Source organism: Penicillium solitum, assembly GCF_028829755.1.
Source record: "Penicillium solitum strain IBT 25940 chromosome Unknown utg000008l_segment0_segment0, whole genome shotgun sequence".
NCBI lineage: Eukaryota > Fungi > Ascomycota > Eurotiomycetes > Eurotiales > Aspergillaceae > Penicillium > Penicillium solitum.
In genome coordinates this window covers 2,185,428-2,203,283 of record NW_027072127.1, presented here as the reverse complement: position 1 = coordinate 2,203,283, position 17,856 = coordinate 2,185,428, and the positions used below count along the sequence as shown (strand labels likewise).

Sequence of the window (17,856 nt, the reverse complement as noted above, 5' to 3'; positions counted from 1 at the left end):
ACATTGCGCCAAAGTGAAGCACCGCACCACACAAAGAGAACGTCGTGTCGTTTAGCAGCAGCCACCTGCAGATCCAGACTGGACACCCTGGCCCTGGCCAACCTGGACAGTCGGCTTGTTGTTGACAGTGGCTGTTCCCATGCGTTCCTTGATCTGTCGTGCCATTGTCAAGAATGCCTGCTCAACATTCGACGCGTTCTTGGCCGAAGTTTCGAGGAAAGGAATTCCGAGACTATCAGCGAACTCCTGTAAAAGTGGAATCAAACCATGTTAATAGTCTGCCCGAACGGCGTTGGGTCTCTTCTTAAACATACCTTAGCAACAGTGTATTCCACGACCTTCTTGTCCTCCATATCACTCTTGTTTCCAACGAGCAGCTTGTTAACACCCTCGGTAGCGTACCGATCAATCTCCTGGAGCCACTGCTTCACGTTGTTGAAGGAATCCATGTCGGTGACATCGTAAACCACACAGATTCCATGAGCGCCCCGGTAGTAAGAAGATGTGATGGTACGGAATCGCTCTTGGCCGGCGGTGTCCCACTGTATGTATTATTAGCCTTGTTTTTAAATGTTCGGAGTTCCATATCGCCATACGATTTGAAGTTTCACAGTCTTCCCATCGAGTTCGATTGTGCGGATTTTCTAGAATGACCTGTCAGTACCGCTATTCTCTTGCGGCCAAACACCCTGCGGCTTCCGAGACGTACGAAGTCAACGCCGATTGTCGAGATGTAGCTTTCGGTGTAGGTATCATCGGCAAAACGAAGCAGCAAGCAAGACTTTCCAACACCGGAGTCACCGATGAGGAGCAGCTTGAAAAGGTAATCGTATCTATCTCGATGGTTAGGCAACGGAGATCGACAAGTTTGGGAATTTGGGTCGTGCGACGGTCAAATCAGTGACGCGACGATACTCTAGAAATCAACATCATATCAGTCAAGTTCAACACACAAGCAGGCTCGTGTAGTCAACCAAAGCAGGGCGCATAGTTGGAAGGGAATTTGGGGGGAGATGGGAAATGGGGAAGGCTTACCACTCGGGATTCATGATGAGACTTTGGAGGCAGAGAAGAAGGTGAAATGAAAGCAGAGGTAGAGCACACACAAGTCCAGAGGAATATAAAGGGGAAAAAAACAAGTTGATGGAGTCGAAGTTCCTATGAAGTCGGGGGAGGGGACAATGATGGAACAGTCGCCTGAAATGATAGGAGGTTCAGGGAGGCAGACGCACCTGATGCGCAGCTTTGTTTCACGTCACAACCACTTCTCGGATTTTCTTTATTTTATTTTTATTTTGTATATTTTGTATATATACCTACCTCTTTCTTGAAAGATCTTTCTCTTTTTACAGATGTATCTGTCACAAGGAGCATTCTATACTTGATTCCACTTCTCATATCCGAGATCACCTGCTCAACTGCTGTTATCCCGTGCATAAACTCAGCCTCGTGGGTACTGGACCAAATGATCTAAAGAATCTAGAATCTAGAATCCCCCTTTTACATTGTATCGAAGTCCAAAAAAGAAAAAAAAAAAAAAAAAAAAAAACCCCGGTTTGATTGAACAATTAATGTTGTTAAAAAATCATACAGCCACCATGCTCGTAGATGCGCATTTATGCGTAACCGTGTGCCTGCAGCCATTCGAGAACCAACGCCTCCTCACGCTCCTTATAGGATGCATTGGTTCGAATGTTGTCCGAGACAATCACGAGTGCGCGGTCATAGGCCCCCGTTTCCTTGTCCTTGAAGAAAGACGCAATGTCGTCACTGATCTGGTGATCGGCGAACTTTGATAGACCCATACGGACAAAGCGCTCAAACACAACATTGTTAAACGATAGACGTGTTTCGACAGTAGTCCAGTTGTCCTTGATGTACTGCCATAGCAAATGCCGGACCTTTGAGTTGGCGGCCAGAGATACGGCACCGCTGTGGATGTCCTGGATAGCCACCTTGTCTGAAAACACGAAGTTCAAGTAGTCTTTCACCAGAGCAGCATCCTTTGTGCGTCCAAGGGCAGACAGGCAGATCTCTTTACCATCCACAGAGTCGGTTCGGATATACTCTTCCTTGACGGCATCGTATTCCTTATGGCCGCCCTCAGACACATTGACGCTGAAGATCACTGACCGCAGATTAGTATGAATGGCATTGGTATCTTTTCCGGTCGCCCAGAGGTCAAACCGGCGTTTGGCCTCCGAGACAAATCTATAAAGTACCGAGACTGTATTAGAGAGTGTTCAACGGCATTCGGAGACGAGGGAAAATATCTCACCCTTCATGACCCGCATTACAGGCCATTGCAATGAGCAGCTTCCGAAGCTGCACAATGAGGTAGTCCTCATCGGGCTTGAACTCCCAGCCAATCCGTTCTGCGGCTGGGGAAGCCAGTTTAAGGGTAAACTGCTTCAACCCCTCGGCCACTTTTTCGTTTTGTGAGAAAACCGAACGAAGGTTCGCCAGGGACGCAGATACTTGGGACCAAACACTGCAAGATGAGAGGTCAGAAATGACAGCAAAGGACCATAAGGAGATGCTGCTCACAGATAATTTTGTTCGTCCTTGAATCCTTCCAGAAGAGTCAACAAGGCGGGCGTAGTGCCCTCGCCAGAGACTGCAAGCGCAGCTGCATCACCTAGCAAACCGATCTTGTCCTCGGTGCTTAGGAGATCAAGCGACTGGCCTAGCTTTGCCAGATGCAGAGGAGGGTAGTTGGTTCGGTAGAACCCAGACAGGTCCTTGTTGATCTTGTAGAAAGAGTCCTCCCCAATTCCTCCAACGGTGTCGGATTTTGAGGTCAGAGCACGGGTGTCGACGGTAGCCAGTTCCGGGCCGGATTTGATGCCGAGAGGAATCCACCATTTTGTCTCATTCTCCTCTGGCTTCGCGTCGCCGGTAGACAAGAATCGATTCTGACTAACGGTGATCTGACCGGGCTCCTCTGTCACGGTGACAACCGGGAAACCGATCTTGCGAATCCAGGGATCCTAGGGTAGAACAGTCAGATCTCGAGTCGACCAAACAGAGAGCCAAACAAAGAGCCAAGGGTCGGGTGTTTACTTACCATGAAGGAATGCACGTCCTGACCGGAGGCTTTGCTCAACGCGGACCACAGGTCATTTGTGGTTGCATTTCCTATAACCACTCAGCAGATGTTCCCCCAAATTTTCTTCCTTGACGCCCTACCATATGCATGGGATTTGAGATAGTCTGCAACTCCACGCAAAAAAGTCTCTCTACCGAGGTGAACACTCAGCATGCGAATGACAGAGCTTCCCTTCAGGTAGCTAATATGGTCAAAAATTTGGTCGACTTCGAGGGCGTTCCGAACGGGAACCTCGATAGGGTGGGAAGCGCGGAGCGAGTCGAGGTGAAATGCTTGTTGCACACCTTCAGCCTGGGGGAACGTCAATATTGGTTTTAACATGGTGGATATTACCTCGGGCATTCCGTACGACAAACTGAGACCAGACATTCCACTCTGCTTGCACATTAGATACTGCGTCAGACGCTCATCGGCTAGAAGTAAACAAAGCTCACCAGGATAGAAATGATCAACGGCAAGCCAGCCGACCCAGGTTGCGAATCCCTCATTCAGCCACAACTCATTCCACCAGTCCATGGTGACAAGGTTGCCAAACCACTGGTGAGCCAGCTCTATAAATCGAGTCAGATACCAAAGCTATGTTGACACCTAGATACCCAGGGATTGAATGAATATAGGGACTGACCGTGAGCTACAACATAAGCAATGCGGTTCTTGTAGCGGTTGTCTGACTTTCCTTCATCGAAGAGAACAGCGGTCGTTCGATAGGTCACAAGACCCCAGTTCTCCATGGCACCCATGGCCTAGAGACCCACAATTAGCTCAAATGAAAAGCTTGGAACTCATAGGGAAAACATGGGTACTCACAAATTCGTGAACAGCCAGGAGATCAGCCTTGGGGAGGGGGTATTCAATTTCGAAGACTTCCGAGAAATAGTCAACCGTGCGGTGAGCACATTCTAGTGCAAAACGAGCCTGGTCTTGAAGGCCGCGAGTGGTGTAAACTCGAACGGGAATGCTCTTGCCCTGGTATTTGCGCTCGGTCATAGCCTCAACATATTCGAAGTCACCAACTGCCCAGGCCAGAAGATAGGTGCTCATCACCGGTGTCTTCTCGAACGTGACAAATTTCAAACCGGGCTTGCTTCCGTCTCTTTCGGACTGAACAGGCATGTTGCTCAGTGCAGTTTGTCCCTTGGGGACTTCAATCTCGAAATCGAAGGTGGATTTCAAGTTTGGCTCATCAAAACAAGGGAATGCCCTTCGTGCATCGCAGGACTCAAATTGAGTGCTCAGCATGTAGTAAAAGTCATCCTCCTTGGGGGTGTCGGCAGATGGCTCTCCGACGGGCTTATACTTCGAGCGGTAGAAGCCGGCCATGGCGTTGTTCATGGTGCCCGTAAAGTTGATGGAAAGCACAACGTCTGCTGACGCAATCTCTTGCGAGAAAGCGAGGGAAACGCGCTCCGATTGCTTGTCGTAGGTGATTCCGGATGCTTTGGCCAATTGGTTCCCTATGACAAGAAGACCGGTATTAGCTTCGTTTAGCTTCGTTTCCCACCCTCAATGTCACACGAATGGCATGCTCTCACACGTACCATCTTTCCCCAATATCTCAGCATTTTGTACTTCGATCTCCTTCGAGTTCAGCACAATCTCGCTAGTAGCACGGGTGACTTTGAGATCGATCTTCAACGCGCCCTTGTATTCCCATGAACCACCGAACTGCAAGTCGAAAAGAGAGACGTGGTAGTTGATAGGCTTAGCCCTATTGTCATGTCAGTTTCCAATGCTGTAAACCAGAAAGATAGTGGGGGGTCGAAGGTGGGAAACGAAAGAGAGGGGGGACAGGGTAACCCAGGCGGGGCATCACTCACACGTCAGGAAGTGTCTCTCGTTCTTGAGACGCCATCATGCGGACTTCGGCGGAACAATGCCTAACGGGAGGGAAACTCAGATCTAATGTGGCAGCAGGTGTAGGCAGTCGAGGTCGCAGTCGAGGAGAATGCGAAAGGGAAAGTTTATGTAGTGTGCGAGAAAGAAGAGGAGGGGTAGGGCGGACAGTGACTGGACGGAGAACTTGAACTGCTACGCCAGCACAAATGGATCTTCTTCCCCACATCGGGGGGATTCTAGCTTAACCTTCTACGGCTATTGTCGGAGCTATTTTCAAAAAATAAAATAAAAATAAAAATAAAAAAGAGTACTCCGTAGTTTGGTTTGAAACGGATTGCGACTTGTAATTTGCGACTCGGTGAAAGAGTGAGAGATACGGAGGATATTCTCCAACGGAGCTCCGTCGGAAGCTTGGACCATTGTCGGTCTTCCGTTTGGATCCTCTCTCTTGTGTCTCTCTTTCTCTCTCCACTTTTACGTACGAACATGGCCGACTCCGACGAAGAATATGTGGGTGAGGTAACAGAAGATGAAGATGATTTACAGGTGACTCGGGGCGATAATCCGCGAGCTAAGAGAAAGCAACGCGGAGGCGCAGAATGGGAGCTATCCAGAACCTGGGAGACATTGGTGGAGGGTGCAGATGGTACCATCAACTCCACCGTTGAAGGTCTGTTGGAGGCTGGAAAACGAAAAAGGTCAGTCTCTTCCCCTTGCAGCGTCCATGGTATTCTTGCTGAAATGTATATCGGTCGTCCAGGCTCTTGAAAGATACGACACCACTCCAGCGCGGTATCATTCGACATCTCATCCTAATTCTGGATCTTTCACAATCCATGTCCGAGAAGGACTTGCGACCCACAAGATACTTGTTGACTCTCCGATATGCCCAGGAATTCGTGAGAGAATTTTTTGAACAAAATCCCATCTCCCAGCTTGGTGTCCTCGGATTGAGAGATGGTCTCGCGCTCCGAGTCAGTGACATGAGTGGCAACCCAACAGAACACCTCACAGCCATCCAAGCCCTCAAAACACAAGATCCGAAAGGTTTGCCTAGTCTTCAGAATGGATTGGAGATGGCACGTGGTGCTCTTTTGTACGTCTTTACATCAGCCACATGTAGCACTGGAGGGTGGATTTGAACGAAACTAACCAGTGAATTTAGCCATACACCTAGCCATGGCACTCGAGAGATACTATTTATATATGGTTCCCTCCTTTCCTCCGATCCTGGAGACATCCACCAAACGATAGATACCCTGATTAGCGACAAAATCCGGGTTGGTATCGTGGGGCTCGCAGCCCAGGTTGCAATTTGCCGGGAACTTTGTGCAAAAACCAATGGTGGGGATGAAACAGCATATGGTGTAGCACTGAATGAGCAGCACTTTCGGGAGCTGATGATGGACGTGACTACACCCCCGGCTGCCTACTCACAGAAAGAATCTGCAAGCTCATTGCTGATGATGGGGTTCCCTTCTCGTACAGTGGAGTCCAGTCCCTCGCTCTGCGCATGCCATTCGAAGCCCTCACGAGGAGGCTATCTTTGCTCACGATGCAACAGCAAAGTGTGTAGTCTTCCTGCCGAATGTCCATCTTGTGGGCTCACGTTGATCCTTTCAACTCATCTGGCACGATCATATCATCACCTATTTCCATTGATCAACTGGGTCGAGGTGCCGTGGCGTCGAGCCTCGCGAAGCTCCGCTTGCTTTGCCTGTGGTCTTTCTTTTCCGCCCGTGCCTCTGGAAGATCACTGGCAAATGGCAGAGAACCAGACCAAGGGAATGAGTGTGAGCAGTCGCTACGAGTGTACCGCATGTCATAATCACTTCTGTATCGACTGCGATCTCTTTGCCCATGAGGTTGTGCACAACTGTCCCGGCTGTCAAAGTAAAAGTACACCATTGCACTCTGGGGCAGTCAACCCAACATCAGGTGGGATGGATATTACGGTCTAGGGCGTGGAATTATCTCTATATTGCATGGTTTGGCGTCGCAAGATATCCCTAGATTTTTCTGTTCACAGGCCAAAAGGTAGCATACGGGAGGCAGGTAAGGCGTCTATATATACCAAATACGAATTTTCTCGAAGGTACCATATGGCTTTCACTATTTTTGAGAGAAGTAGAAAAGGTGTAGAGCAAATAATTGGAGAATGCACGAGAGCAGATGAGCCTCGGCTACCCCTGGGCAACATACAATTAGTTAGCTTAGATTAGATTGCCCCACGCATCCTCCGCATCCTCCGCATCCCAGACCTTTGTGTGTATTCTTCATCAGACAATGGCACAATCTTCGGAAGCTCAGGTCTTTGAAAGGCTACATACTTACTCGTTCACATCGGATCTCGAGTTTGCAAATGGCCTCTCAATAATCCTTGGTCACCCCGACACCCCCGCCACCGAGGTGGAGATGAACCGGGATGACGACCTTGTCCTGCAAGCAAAATGTTTCTTTTTCTCACGGTATGCTGGGAATACCTGCGCAGAGTAATAGTTTAGGGACTAATCTAAGTATAGGAAAGAAAATCTCACGCCGGCTATTGACTTTGTCGCCTTCAAATCGTGGTTGGCTGCGCGGACAACGGAGCCCCAAGGACTAGACAATACAAACTTGCAAATCTCCGAAGCATTGGACCCAAGCACATCTGGGCCTGAGAGTTCCACAAATCCTGAACCTGCTTATCCATCATCGTTTGCACACATTGTGGAACTTATCACTACGGGACAACCAATACCCGGGATCCAAGACATCCCAGACACAGTGCTCAGTGGCCACAATATTTCCAGCGAGAAACCACGGCGACAGAAACCCTGGGAGAAGGATGAAGTGGTGACTACCTCCGATGAAACTACAAGTGCTGCTCCCTGAAATTCTGTTCTGTCCACCTGAGGTGCATGGTTTAAATATTTGAATGGAATAGAATTTGGATAATAACAATATGATTTTCTTCAAGAAAGTTTAACGTGACACACCCCAATCTTCAATCTATACGATTGAATGAAATGATAGCCACTGGGAATAGCAAGCCAAATGAATAAATCGGCAAGCAGGGATAAGTCGCAATATTGGAATACAGAAATGATTGGATAATTTGAAACTGGGTCAACAGATATTGATAAGACGCGGTCAGGCAAACTGGCAAAGACAAGACTGTCTGCCTGTAAGCTCAGAAGGGGTGAAATGCTGAAGTGATGCTTTTTCTTCTTTGTTGTTGGCTCTGATTTTGAGAGGAGGGGGGGGTCTCTTTTTTTGGGTCTTTCTTTTTGCATGACGATAAAAGTGAAAAGTGAAAGGTGAAAGTGCAGTATCAAGGGACACTCAATGAAGTGGCGCATAATGGGGTCCCCATTGATGTCCACGGCCGAAACGACCACCACCGGACTGGCCTGTGGTGGTAAATTTGTCTTCGTTGAAGTTATTGAAACGGCCGATTTGCATTCCAGCCCCAGGACCAGGGCGTGTAGCGTGAGATGGGTTGCAGCAAAGCATAGCCACGCGAGAGCCAAATTTGGAGCCACGAAGGGAGACCATATGTTTCCTAGTTGAATCAGGTTAGACTTCAGACCACTCGAAGTAGAAAATGAACCGTCAGGGAATGGTACCGGATGTGACTGGCCACGAGCTCTCGTTGATGAGGCGCGGCATTCATCAAAATCCATTGGATGAGATAGTTCCCATACTGGTCACCCGCTACTAAAAACAAGTTAATATCTTCTCATGGTATTAAAGCCTTGGTAACTTACTATCGATCAATGGCATGCGAGGTCGGTCAGATCGGCCAGTGCAGACACGAGAGAGATAATGATCCATGAACTCCGTGCCGCCAATCTTGAGGCATTTTTCCACAATCTTAGATGCAAACTGATCCATGCTGTAATCCACAGCCCAGCGGATAACATGCTCAACAGCTCGGCTCTTGTCGTGAGGAGCACCGTGCTCGCAGATGTGTTGAATGCACCAATTCCCGAATTGACCATGAGCAAGTACATCGATCTTCGCCAGTACTTCTTCAATTGCCGGTCGCTACAAAATATTAGCATTAATATAATCAATATAAAGGACCAACAGAGAAGCAAGACAGCGAGAAAAGGGGGGTTGGTGTGTATCATAGCGGGTCAGGTTGATGGGGAATCTCACCTTTTCCTCCTCCACACAATTTTCAAAGATGTTTTGGACGACCAGACTTCCTGTCTCTCCAAGGGCGACCTCGTGCCACATTCCGCGTAGTGCCTCATTTACTTTGGCCATCACCTGCGGAGGCTCGCCACTCCACCGGAGCTCAAAGAGTTTCTGCCAAACGTGGCATGCATATCGATGGACTACCGTCTCAGGAATTCTGCGGAGAAGTTCATGTACCATGATAGCTTTATGCTCCTCTGAAACGCAGTCAAACGCCTTTTGGACCACATGGCACCCAAACGCATCCATGCTGAGATTTAGCGTGTTGCCTCTGATCGCATTCGCGATGGCGACGACTTGCTCTGGAGTTCCATGTTCAAAGCAGCGTTGTATGAGGAAATTCCCAAAGCGGTTGACCATGAGCGGGTAGGCTTGATGCACAATTGACTCAATAATGTCGTACTTTTGCTCGGTTGTGCCGACCTTCAGCTTTTGTTGTAAGAAAATTGAAGCTTGTTGGTCGTTGTTGCAGATGATCTTGTCTACAATGTACTTCCAATCGCACGACACATTCTTGTCAAGCAAGCGTCGGTAATTGAGTGGTTCAAGCGGTGACACGTACGTCTGGATGGAATTGCCGCTCATCTGGCAAGAGTTAGAATGAATGCAAACACGCCGCATATGATTATCCCTTACCGAGTTGGTCCATGTGGTTTCATTCGTGCTGGTACCTGTAAATTCGGACGCAGTGGGTGAGAGGGGGCTTCCAATTGGTCGAGGGGGATAAGGGGGCACAGAGTAAAGTCCGACCTGCTGAAAGGTGCTCGGGGGTCTCTTCGGCGAAGCAGATGACTTAGTAGTCTGCTCACTGGGAGACCCGGAAGCAAATTCACCCCAAGGGGTAGACTGAATTGGAAATAGTGATCCACCCCTACTGCTTTGGGTGATGGAGCGACGAGCACCGGTGATGGGTCCTGGGGGATACAACATCTGTTCACCAATGGGACGTGAATAGAATCCACATGAACTAGCCGAGGACCCCGAGTGTGGTCTTTGTGATTGCAAAGACGGTGGACCGACAAACGGAGGATACACATTAGAGACTCCCCAGAACCGATTTGGGTCCTGGCTCGTAGAGCTGCTGGTACCTGAAAGGCTTTCTCCGTATTCTCTGTCTGTGGTAGGCTCATTATGGGCCCAGAGCGCGCGAGATCTGTTGTAAGCTCCTGTGGACAATGGATCCGAGACGTCAGATTGCGAATCGTCTTGAGCACCCCACGCATCTTGAAACTGAGTGAATGCAGAGCTCGATGCATTAAAAGCATTCTGTAGGTGACTAATGGTCTGCTCCGTAATTTCACGGCTACCGAAATCAGCCTCTGAGGGTGGACCAAGGGCTTGATCCAAGGTATGTTTTATCACGCGAGTTTGGGCAAGCTCTTGTTCCTGTATAGCAATCTTGGAATTTGCAGCAAGGAGCTCTTGCCTAAGGCGAAGTAGCTCTACCGTTCTGTCTTCCTGGGGGTAAGGGTTGGTGGTTTCAGTGAGGGTTAAAGCTGGGGCTGTTGTGGCCGGGGTGACTTGGGATGAAACGGAAGAGCGATCGGTTTCAGAACGTGGAAGGGGGATTGTTTTGGGGGAGATCTTTGCCAGTATTCTGTCAAGATCCGAAGTTTGTCCGTTCAAAGGTTCAACTTTGATATGATCTAGCTTCTGCTTCTGGGATTGTGAGTTTACAGACACATACACATGCGTGAGCCAATGCCACAGGGAACTACATACCTTGCTCGCCGAGTGCTCAGCCCCTTCACCAGACAAGGTCTGCAACTTTCCATGACGGGATGTTTCAGCCGCATCGGAAGAACCGTAATGAGTAATCGAGTTCTGGGGGCTCTGCCACGACCAATTTAGTTAGTGTGCTATAAACTTGATTCAAACTTATCTCCCGAGAAACATACCGATGATTCGTGTCCAAAAGATAGATTTCGCACATCAATGGCATCATTGGAGGCAAAACGCCCTCCGTTGCCCATTCGGCCAAGTGTTGAAGATCCGCTGAGGGTAGACATGTTGTCAACTGGGAGAGATTAAAAGTGAAACAGAAACAAAACCAGAGATAGAGACAGAAGAGAACAGAGAGGAACAGAAGTAATGAAGTCGCTGCGTGAAGGTGGGGGCAGACAGGCTCGTTGGAAACCAAGTGAGTTTACATGCAACGAAAAGGATTCCGAGCAGATTCTTGCGAGATGACGGTAAACATAAGGGAACTTTTGGAGATGAAGTAGTGAATGGTGAGAAGAGACGAGATTGGGACTGGTGGGAGAATAAGTTGCGATATGAGATAGAGGGAGAGGGAGAGGGAATAGAGAAAAGGAAACAAGAGACCGAGGAAGGAACAGAGAGCCTTCCATATAGATACCTAGGTATACAGTACCATGGACTACCCAATTAAGCATAGTTGGTTCTCTCCAGTTTCGTGGATCCATGGATTTGGTATATAGATAGAATGTATGTATTCTAGTACTCTGGAGTATATCAAATCTATTTAGTGAACATTCATATATTCAATACCCTTTACCCCGAAGGTCAGATTGGATAGATCCAAGATTTATCTACATGTGACATTGGAAGGTTATATGCATGGATAAAACAAGTTATTTCGTATATTTACATCCTCTTGCATCTTATTAATAAATAGGAACGGCACTATATAGAATAAATAGTATGAGACATCCAAGGTTTCACCATCTTCTACATTTGATGGTTGCTTACTTTCATATTCCGGACCGTAATACCGAGAAGGGGGGTGTGATATCTTGAGCTAAATCGACTAGATTACTATAGTTCTACATCGTCAAGGACAGAGGCTGCATAAGCCGCGTACACTGTACTCCGTATATCTATCAGAGCTAAATATGCCCTGCCCTAACTCCTAAAGCCAAGACATTGCATGCAGATCAGGGTCCACACCACGTGATCCTGATGACGCGTAAGGAAGAAGAGCATACATACGAAGACGGAACAAGGGAGATTTCAATGTTCTTATTATAGAAAATAAAAGAGGGGGAATGATCGAAAATCATACATAGTACAGATCCCTATGCAATAGGAATAGCCATACCCTTGTGCTTGCGGATACTCTAGAGAGGTACATATGTACTGCCTTAGTTATCAACTTCCCGTAATGTAAGTGGCGGTACTCCGTACAGGAAAACCAAATTGCATCTCTATCCGTGGTCGCGTTGCAAGTTATTATGGGGACATCATCTCAAACTTATATTTTCCCAACAATTCCTTCGTCTGACATATGCCTAGGTATTCACTAGGTATATTCACATATCATTCCATCGCTTGGGCTTCGCCGAAAGCGTGTGTGTTTCTATACTCGACGCTCATTCGCCCAAGGAGATTCGTCATCGACAAACCGGCGAACCAACCCGCCCTTTTTCCTTCATTAATTAGTGAAGCGGACACATATCCTCACCGGAAATCATTGAGCGGATTGCCTCTCCGCAGCTGCTTTCTCACCCTTCTCGGGTAAGTGACACCAAGTGCGGGTTCTTTTCGGGGGGTCCGGGGAATTGACGTCTCTGAAAGATAGTCTAGACGCTCCGGGTCGTGGAAGATGGCTACAACCACAGTAACCGGTCATGGGCGACGCGCCTCCATGCGCCAGGCCGAATTGCAAATCCCAACCAAATCCTCCGTTCCTCAATCAACGAGCAGCCCGATGGACAAATTTCCGCCTTACGAAGACACCCTCGACACCGTCGCGGGGTCCACTCGTCCAAACCGAAGCGCCTCGGTGAAATATGCCCCGAACGAGCTCTGGGAACCCCGAAAAGCAAACCTCTACTCGAGAGAGTATGGGAAGGGATCATTACGAAATCCCAAACTCCGCTCACGAAAGAGCATCAGCGAAGCTATCACGACAATCAGAACACGCAATGGCAGTATGAGTGCCAATGCTCATGAATTGGCCGAAGCACTTCGCGCCCCAGTCTCTTACCGACTCACTGTATGTTGATTCGTGTTTTGAGAAGTCCACACCTAGAAGAAACCCCCCTCCAACAATGGCGCTCGCTAACACATTGTCTCAAGGCTCTCTGCCTCGTTTGGTATCTGACCTCTGCCCTCACAAACACATCCTCAAAATCGATATTGAACGCCCTTCCGATGCCGATCACATTGACGATGATCCAATTTGCATTTGTCTCCTTTTGGTGTTTGCTATTGGTGTATCTCTCCTCAGTTATACCTCGATTGAGACAAATTATCCCGATCCTTCAACATGGAATTCGCTACCCATCCCGTGACGTGATTTCCACAGCCTTGCCCCTCGCAGTATTTCAATTGGCCGGTCACATTCTGAGCTCTATGGCCACTGCACAAATCCCCGTGTCTCTGGTCCACACCATCAAGGGCCTTTCACCTCTCTTCACAGTTCTAGCATACCGAATCCTGTTTCGCATTCGATATGCCCGGGCGACCTATCTATCTCTTATCCCTCTGACTCTGGGTGTGATGCTTGCATGCTCGACCGGAGTGTCTACAAATTTCTTCGGGATTTTTTGCGCATTTGGTGCAGCTCTTGTGTTTGTCTCGCAGAACATATTCTCGAAGAAACTGTTCAACGAGGTGGACCGTGCAGAATCAGACCTGCAGAACCTGGGGCGGCGGAAGTTAGACAAACTCAACTTGCTTTGCTATTGCTCCGGGTTGGCTTTTTTCCTCACTCTGCCTATTTGGTTTGTCACCGAGGGTTACCCGCTAGTATCTGATTTCATTCATGATGGTGCGATATCGCTATCGGGTAAGCAAGGTTCATTAGACCACGGTGCTCTTTCTCTTGAGTTTATTTTTAACGGGGTCTCACACTTTGCCCAAAACATCCTGGCTTTTGTACTGCTGTCAATGGTTTCTCCTGTGTCCTATTCAGTTGCATCATTGGTCAAGCGCGTGTTTGTGATCGTGGTAGCGATTATATGGTTTGGGAGCTCGACCACCTCGATTCAAGCATTTGGCATTGGTCTCACTTTCGTGGGCCTCTACCTTTACGATCGCAATAGCCATGACGATGTAGCTGACCAAAGGGCAAATACGGATCATTTCCGTGCTGAACAGTCCATTCTCCCAATGAATGTGCGGCACTCAAGCAAGCCATGGGATTCTAATGGATATGCCTTCCCCGCGGGGAGGCCCTTTGAGGGTGCCCCCAACAACTCCCATGCTGCAGCAAACAACTCCAAGAAGGAAGACGATGGCCCAGGGCATGCTCGACCAAGAGGAGCCAGTGTTTCTCGTACTTGGTTACCAGGGACCAAACAAGAATCCACTTGGCAGGTTAGTGATTCTCAAGCTGCAGCCTAGCATTTGTATTTTATTAGTTCGGTGTATGATATCATGGTAGCGATGTGCTGCTCGGAAGAGCTTTTGCGTTACTATCCTTTTCTCTTGTTGTGGTGTATCCTGCCTAGGACGCACGGAGCATTCTTTCCAGTCACCCTAGATATAGTACTTTCGTTGCACATAGGATACACCAGTCCAGATTGCCACCCGAAATTTTAATAGAAGTGATCCAACAAAATTATGGGTAAATCCCAGAATGTAATAGGATTAATAGAAGGATTGTATTGGAAAAATATATATAAAATCATTCATTACAATATATGTAGCTACCGTTGGTAAGGAACAAAGTCATAATTAGGCGAACCCTTGACAGCTCCAGCTACGGTGCAATTCTGCTCTTGGGACATGCTGTAGAGGAAATAGGAACAGGGAAATTGCCTGCCTCCTACAATAAATGATGCCCTGAAACAATTTAATTGAAGAAAGAAAAGGGAGAATCAGGGGGGAGAAACGGTGGCTTTTAAGGCAACCCGGAGCGGAAGTTTATCCGCCTAACCGAGTCAATCGAGCCAATCCCCGTGAGCCCATTTACCGTTGTTCTTAGTCAGCAAGGTGATGGTCAGCACTCCCATTATGTAACCTTAGAACCGCAGATTCCGATGCAAAGTGCTCTCTGAACTCCCAACCGTCACCAGGATCTCACTCCCTCGCCCTCCTCCACTTTATCCCCCACCCTCACATCTCTGTTCTCCTTCCAATGATGCGGCCGCAGCTGTTTCGTGCGGCCGCCCGGTCCCTCCGGGTTCCTAAGGTCACCCCCCGGACCTTCGCGACGACAGCCCCTCGCGCGGCCGAGGTGGAACTCACCATTGGTAAGTCTCATCTTGGTCTAGTTCATCCAAATTGATCGATAACTGATGGCTCGTTTCTCTAGATGGCAAAAAGGTGTCAGTAGAAGGTAAAGACTCCCTCGAGATTACTCATTGAACCTTCGCTCACATCCTCTCCCCAAAGCTGGCTCGGCTCTTATCCAGGCCTGTGAGCAGGCAGGCGCAACGGTTCCCAGGTATGACAAGACTTCATGAATCCAATTTTCTTACAGTACTAACATTTACTAGATATTGTTACCATGAGTATGTGCCTTTGGTCGATACCTTGCTTCTTTTTTTTTCGCTAACGCCAGTCCCTTAAGAAAACTTTTGGTTGCAGGAAACTGTACGTGCAACCCATACTCCCTCATCCCATGCCATTGATGCATGTATACTAACCAAAAATATAGGTCGTATGTGTCTCGTCGAAGTCGAACGTGCCCCAAAGCCGGTGGCCTCATGTGCTTGGCCGGTACAACCCGGTATGGTGGTAAAGACGAATTCACCACTGGTTCACAAGGCAAGAGAGGGTGTGATGGAGTTCCTTCTCGCCAACCATCCCCTCGATTGCCCTGTCTGCGACCAAGGAGGAGAGTGTGATCTCCAAGACCAGTCGATGCGTTACGGTGCTGATCGGGGTCGATTCCATGAAACCGGTGGAAAACGTGCCGTGGAGGATAAGAACATCGGACCACTGGTCAAGACCTCAATGAATCGATGCATTCACTGTACTCGTTGTGTCCGATTCATGAACGATGTCGCCGGTGCCCCGGAACTGGGAACTGCCGGTCGCGGAAACGACATGCAGATTGGAACCTACCTCGAGCAGAATCTCAACTCAGAACTCTCAGGCAATGTCATTGACCTCTGCCCTGTCGGTGCACTAACTTCGAAGCCTTATGCTTTCCGGGCACGTCCATGGGAGCTCAAGCACACCGAATCGATCGATGTCCTTGACGCGCTTGGCTCTAACATCCGGATTGATAGCAGAGGCCTGGAAGTGATGCGGGTTGTCCCACGATTGAATGACGATATTAACGAGGAATGGATCAATGACAAGTCGCGGTTCGCATGCGATGGGTTGAAGACCCAACGGCTTACAACGCCGCTCATTCGCCGGGAGGGCAAATTCGTTCCTGCCACTTGGGAACAGGCTCTCACAGAGATCTCATCGGCTCACCAGAAGCTACAGCCACAGGCCAATGAGTTCAAGGCCGTTGCTGGACACTTGGTTGATACTGAGTCACTCGTTGCCATGAAGGACCTGGCAAACAAGCTTGGCTCTGACAACTTTGCCCTGGATCAACCTGGAGGCGGTGCCCCCATTGCTCACGGTATCGACGTCCGTTCCAACTACCTGTTCAATTCCAAGATCTATGGAATCGAAGAGGCAGATGCAATCCTCTTGGTTGCAACAAACCCTCGTCACGAAGCCGCAGTTCTAAACGCTCGCATCCGCAAGCAGTATATTAGATCTGATCTTGAGGTTGGACTTGTCGGTGAGGAGTTTGAGAGCACATTTGAGGTGAACCATTTGGGCGCTGATGTCTCCTCCTTGAAATCCGCGTTGTCTGGAGAATTTGGCAAGAAGCTTGCTGGAGCCAAACGGCCAATGATTATTGTCGGTAGCGCTGCTGCAGAGCACCCCGATGCGAAGGCAATCTTCGAGGCTGTCGGTGGTTTCGTTGAGAAGAATGCAAGCAACTTCATTACCCCTGAGTGGCAGGGCTACAATGTCCTCCAGCGTGCGGCGTCTCGGGCTGGTGCCTATGAAGTTGGCTTCTCTGCACCATCCTCCCAGGTTGCTCAGACTACCCCCAAGATGGTGTGGCTTTTGGGTGCAGATGAGATTGCTCAAAGCGAGATCCCGAAGGATGCCTTTGTCGTCTACCAGGGACACCACGGTGATCGCGGTGCTCAACTTGCTGATGTCGTTCTCCCCGGCGCTGCATACACCGAGAAGTCAGGCACATACATCAACACAGAAGGCCGCGTGCAAGTTACCCGTGCTGCCACTTCTCTCCCCGGTGCAGCTCGTGATGACTGGAAGATCATCCGTGCCACTAGCGAATTCCTCGGTGCTCCTCTTCCTTATGATGATATTGAGGCTCTTCGCGACCGCATGGAGGAGATCAGCCCGGTCATGCGTCGCTACGACGTTGTTGAGCCGACCTCGGTTGGCTCGTTGAGCAAGGTCCAACTGGTGGACCAGAACAAGGGATCTCCAGCTACAGGGGCTCCTTTCAAGAAGGTGATCGAAGACTTCTTCTTCACTGACGCTATCTCCAGAAGGTGAATACCCCATTCCATCGGTTTTAACCTTAATCTATTTGCATTGCTAACTCTGCTTTAGTTCGCCCACCATGGCCCGCGCCTCCGCTGCCAAGGCCACTGGAAACCCTGAGACCAACTTCATGGCCGCAGGAGAAATGTCTCCTCAGGCTTTGTATGGCTAGATCGGGGTCTATTCTGGCCTCATTCTGTGTTTCTCTAATGGTTGCAGGCGTTTTTATTGTACCACATCTTAAATTTCCCTCTTGATGTACTGTTTCCTTTCCATCCTCTGTG

At 48.9% G+C, this 17,856-nt stretch overlaps 7 protein-coding genes across 7 annotated transcripts; 4 read left to right on the top strand and 3 right to left on the bottom strand.

Moving 5' to 3' along the window:
• Positions 1 to 51: 51 nt before the first annotated feature.
• Positions 52 to 1,049, bottom strand: N7455_010119 (Rab family GTPase YPT1; the record flags this gene model as incomplete). The annotated part of the gene is made up of 5 exons (XM_065606375.1): positions 52 to 246; positions 315 to 542; positions 597 to 644; positions 710 to 833; positions 1,039 to 1,049. The coding sequence occupies 5 exons, from the start codon at positions 1,047 to 1,049 to the stop codon at positions 52 to 54; spliced, it is 606 nt and encodes a 201-aa protein (XP_065460338.1).
• Positions 1,050 to 1,616: 567 nt separating this feature from the next.
• On the bottom strand, positions 1,617 to 4,961 carry N7455_010118 (M1 family metallopeptidase; the record flags this gene model as incomplete). The annotated part of the gene is made up of 11 exons (XM_065606374.1): positions 1,617 to 2,211; positions 2,279 to 2,491; positions 2,548 to 2,990; positions 3,068 to 3,138; positions 3,190 to 3,400; positions 3,459 to 3,484; positions 3,544 to 3,660; positions 3,735 to 3,852; positions 3,917 to 4,563; positions 4,648 to 4,817; positions 4,927 to 4,961. 11 exons carry the CDS (start codon positions 4,959 to 4,961, stop codon positions 1,617 to 1,619), a joined length of 2,646 nt encoding a protein of 881 aa, XP_065460337.1.
• A 470-nt stretch (positions 4,962 to 5,431) lies between these two features.
• N7455_010117 (TFIIH/NER complex subunit SSL1) lies at positions 5,432 to 6,906 on the top strand (the record flags this gene model as incomplete). Its single annotated transcript, XM_040954184.2, has 3 exons — positions 5,432 to 5,643; positions 5,706 to 6,041; positions 6,111 to 6,906. The coding sequence occupies 3 exons, from the start codon at positions 5,432 to 5,434 to the stop codon at positions 6,904 to 6,906; spliced, it is 1,344 nt and encodes a 447-aa protein (XP_040815416.1).
• Positions 6,907 to 7,231: 325 nt separating this feature from the next.
• N7455_010116 (DUF5572 domain-containing protein) lies at positions 7,232 to 7,819 on the top strand (the record flags this gene model as incomplete). Its single annotated transcript, XM_040954197.2, has 2 exons — positions 7,232 to 7,413; positions 7,468 to 7,819. 2 exons carry the CDS (start codon positions 7,232 to 7,234, stop codon positions 7,817 to 7,819), a joined length of 534 nt encoding a protein of 177 aa, XP_040815461.2.
• A 450-nt stretch (positions 7,820 to 8,269) lies between these two features.
• On the bottom strand, positions 8,270 to 11,139 carry N7455_010115 (Pumilio-family RNA binding repeat-containing protein; the record flags this gene model as incomplete). The annotated part of the gene is made up of 7 exons (XM_040954227.2): positions 8,270 to 8,489; positions 8,554 to 8,644; positions 8,695 to 8,974; positions 9,089 to 9,715; positions 9,767 to 10,789; positions 10,853 to 10,963; positions 11,029 to 11,139. The coding sequence occupies 7 exons, from the start codon at positions 11,137 to 11,139 to the stop codon at positions 8,270 to 8,272; spliced, it is 2,463 nt and encodes an 820-aa protein (XP_040815383.2).
• A 1,556-nt stretch (positions 11,140 to 12,695) lies between these two features.
• N7455_010114 (putative ER to Golgi transport protein (Sly41)) lies at positions 12,696 to 14,440 on the top strand (the record flags this gene model as incomplete). The annotated part of the gene is made up of 2 exons (XM_040954052.2): positions 12,696 to 13,088; positions 13,172 to 14,440. The coding sequence occupies 2 exons, from the start codon at positions 12,696 to 12,698 to the stop codon at positions 14,438 to 14,440; spliced, it is 1,662 nt and encodes a 553-aa protein (XP_040815560.2).
• A 739-nt stretch (positions 14,441 to 15,179) lies between these two features.
• N7455_010113 (putative NADH-ubiquinone oxidoreductase, subunit G) lies at positions 15,180 to 17,744 on the top strand (the record flags this gene model as incomplete). The annotated part of the gene is made up of 7 exons (XM_040954233.2): positions 15,180 to 15,291; positions 15,354 to 15,377; positions 15,434 to 15,485; positions 15,538 to 15,552; positions 15,612 to 15,634; positions 15,699 to 17,580; positions 17,642 to 17,744. 7 exons carry the CDS (start codon positions 15,180 to 15,182, stop codon positions 17,742 to 17,744), a joined length of 2,211 nt encoding a protein of 736 aa, XP_040815393.2.
• Between the last annotated feature and the right edge of the window lie 112 nt (positions 17,745 to 17,856).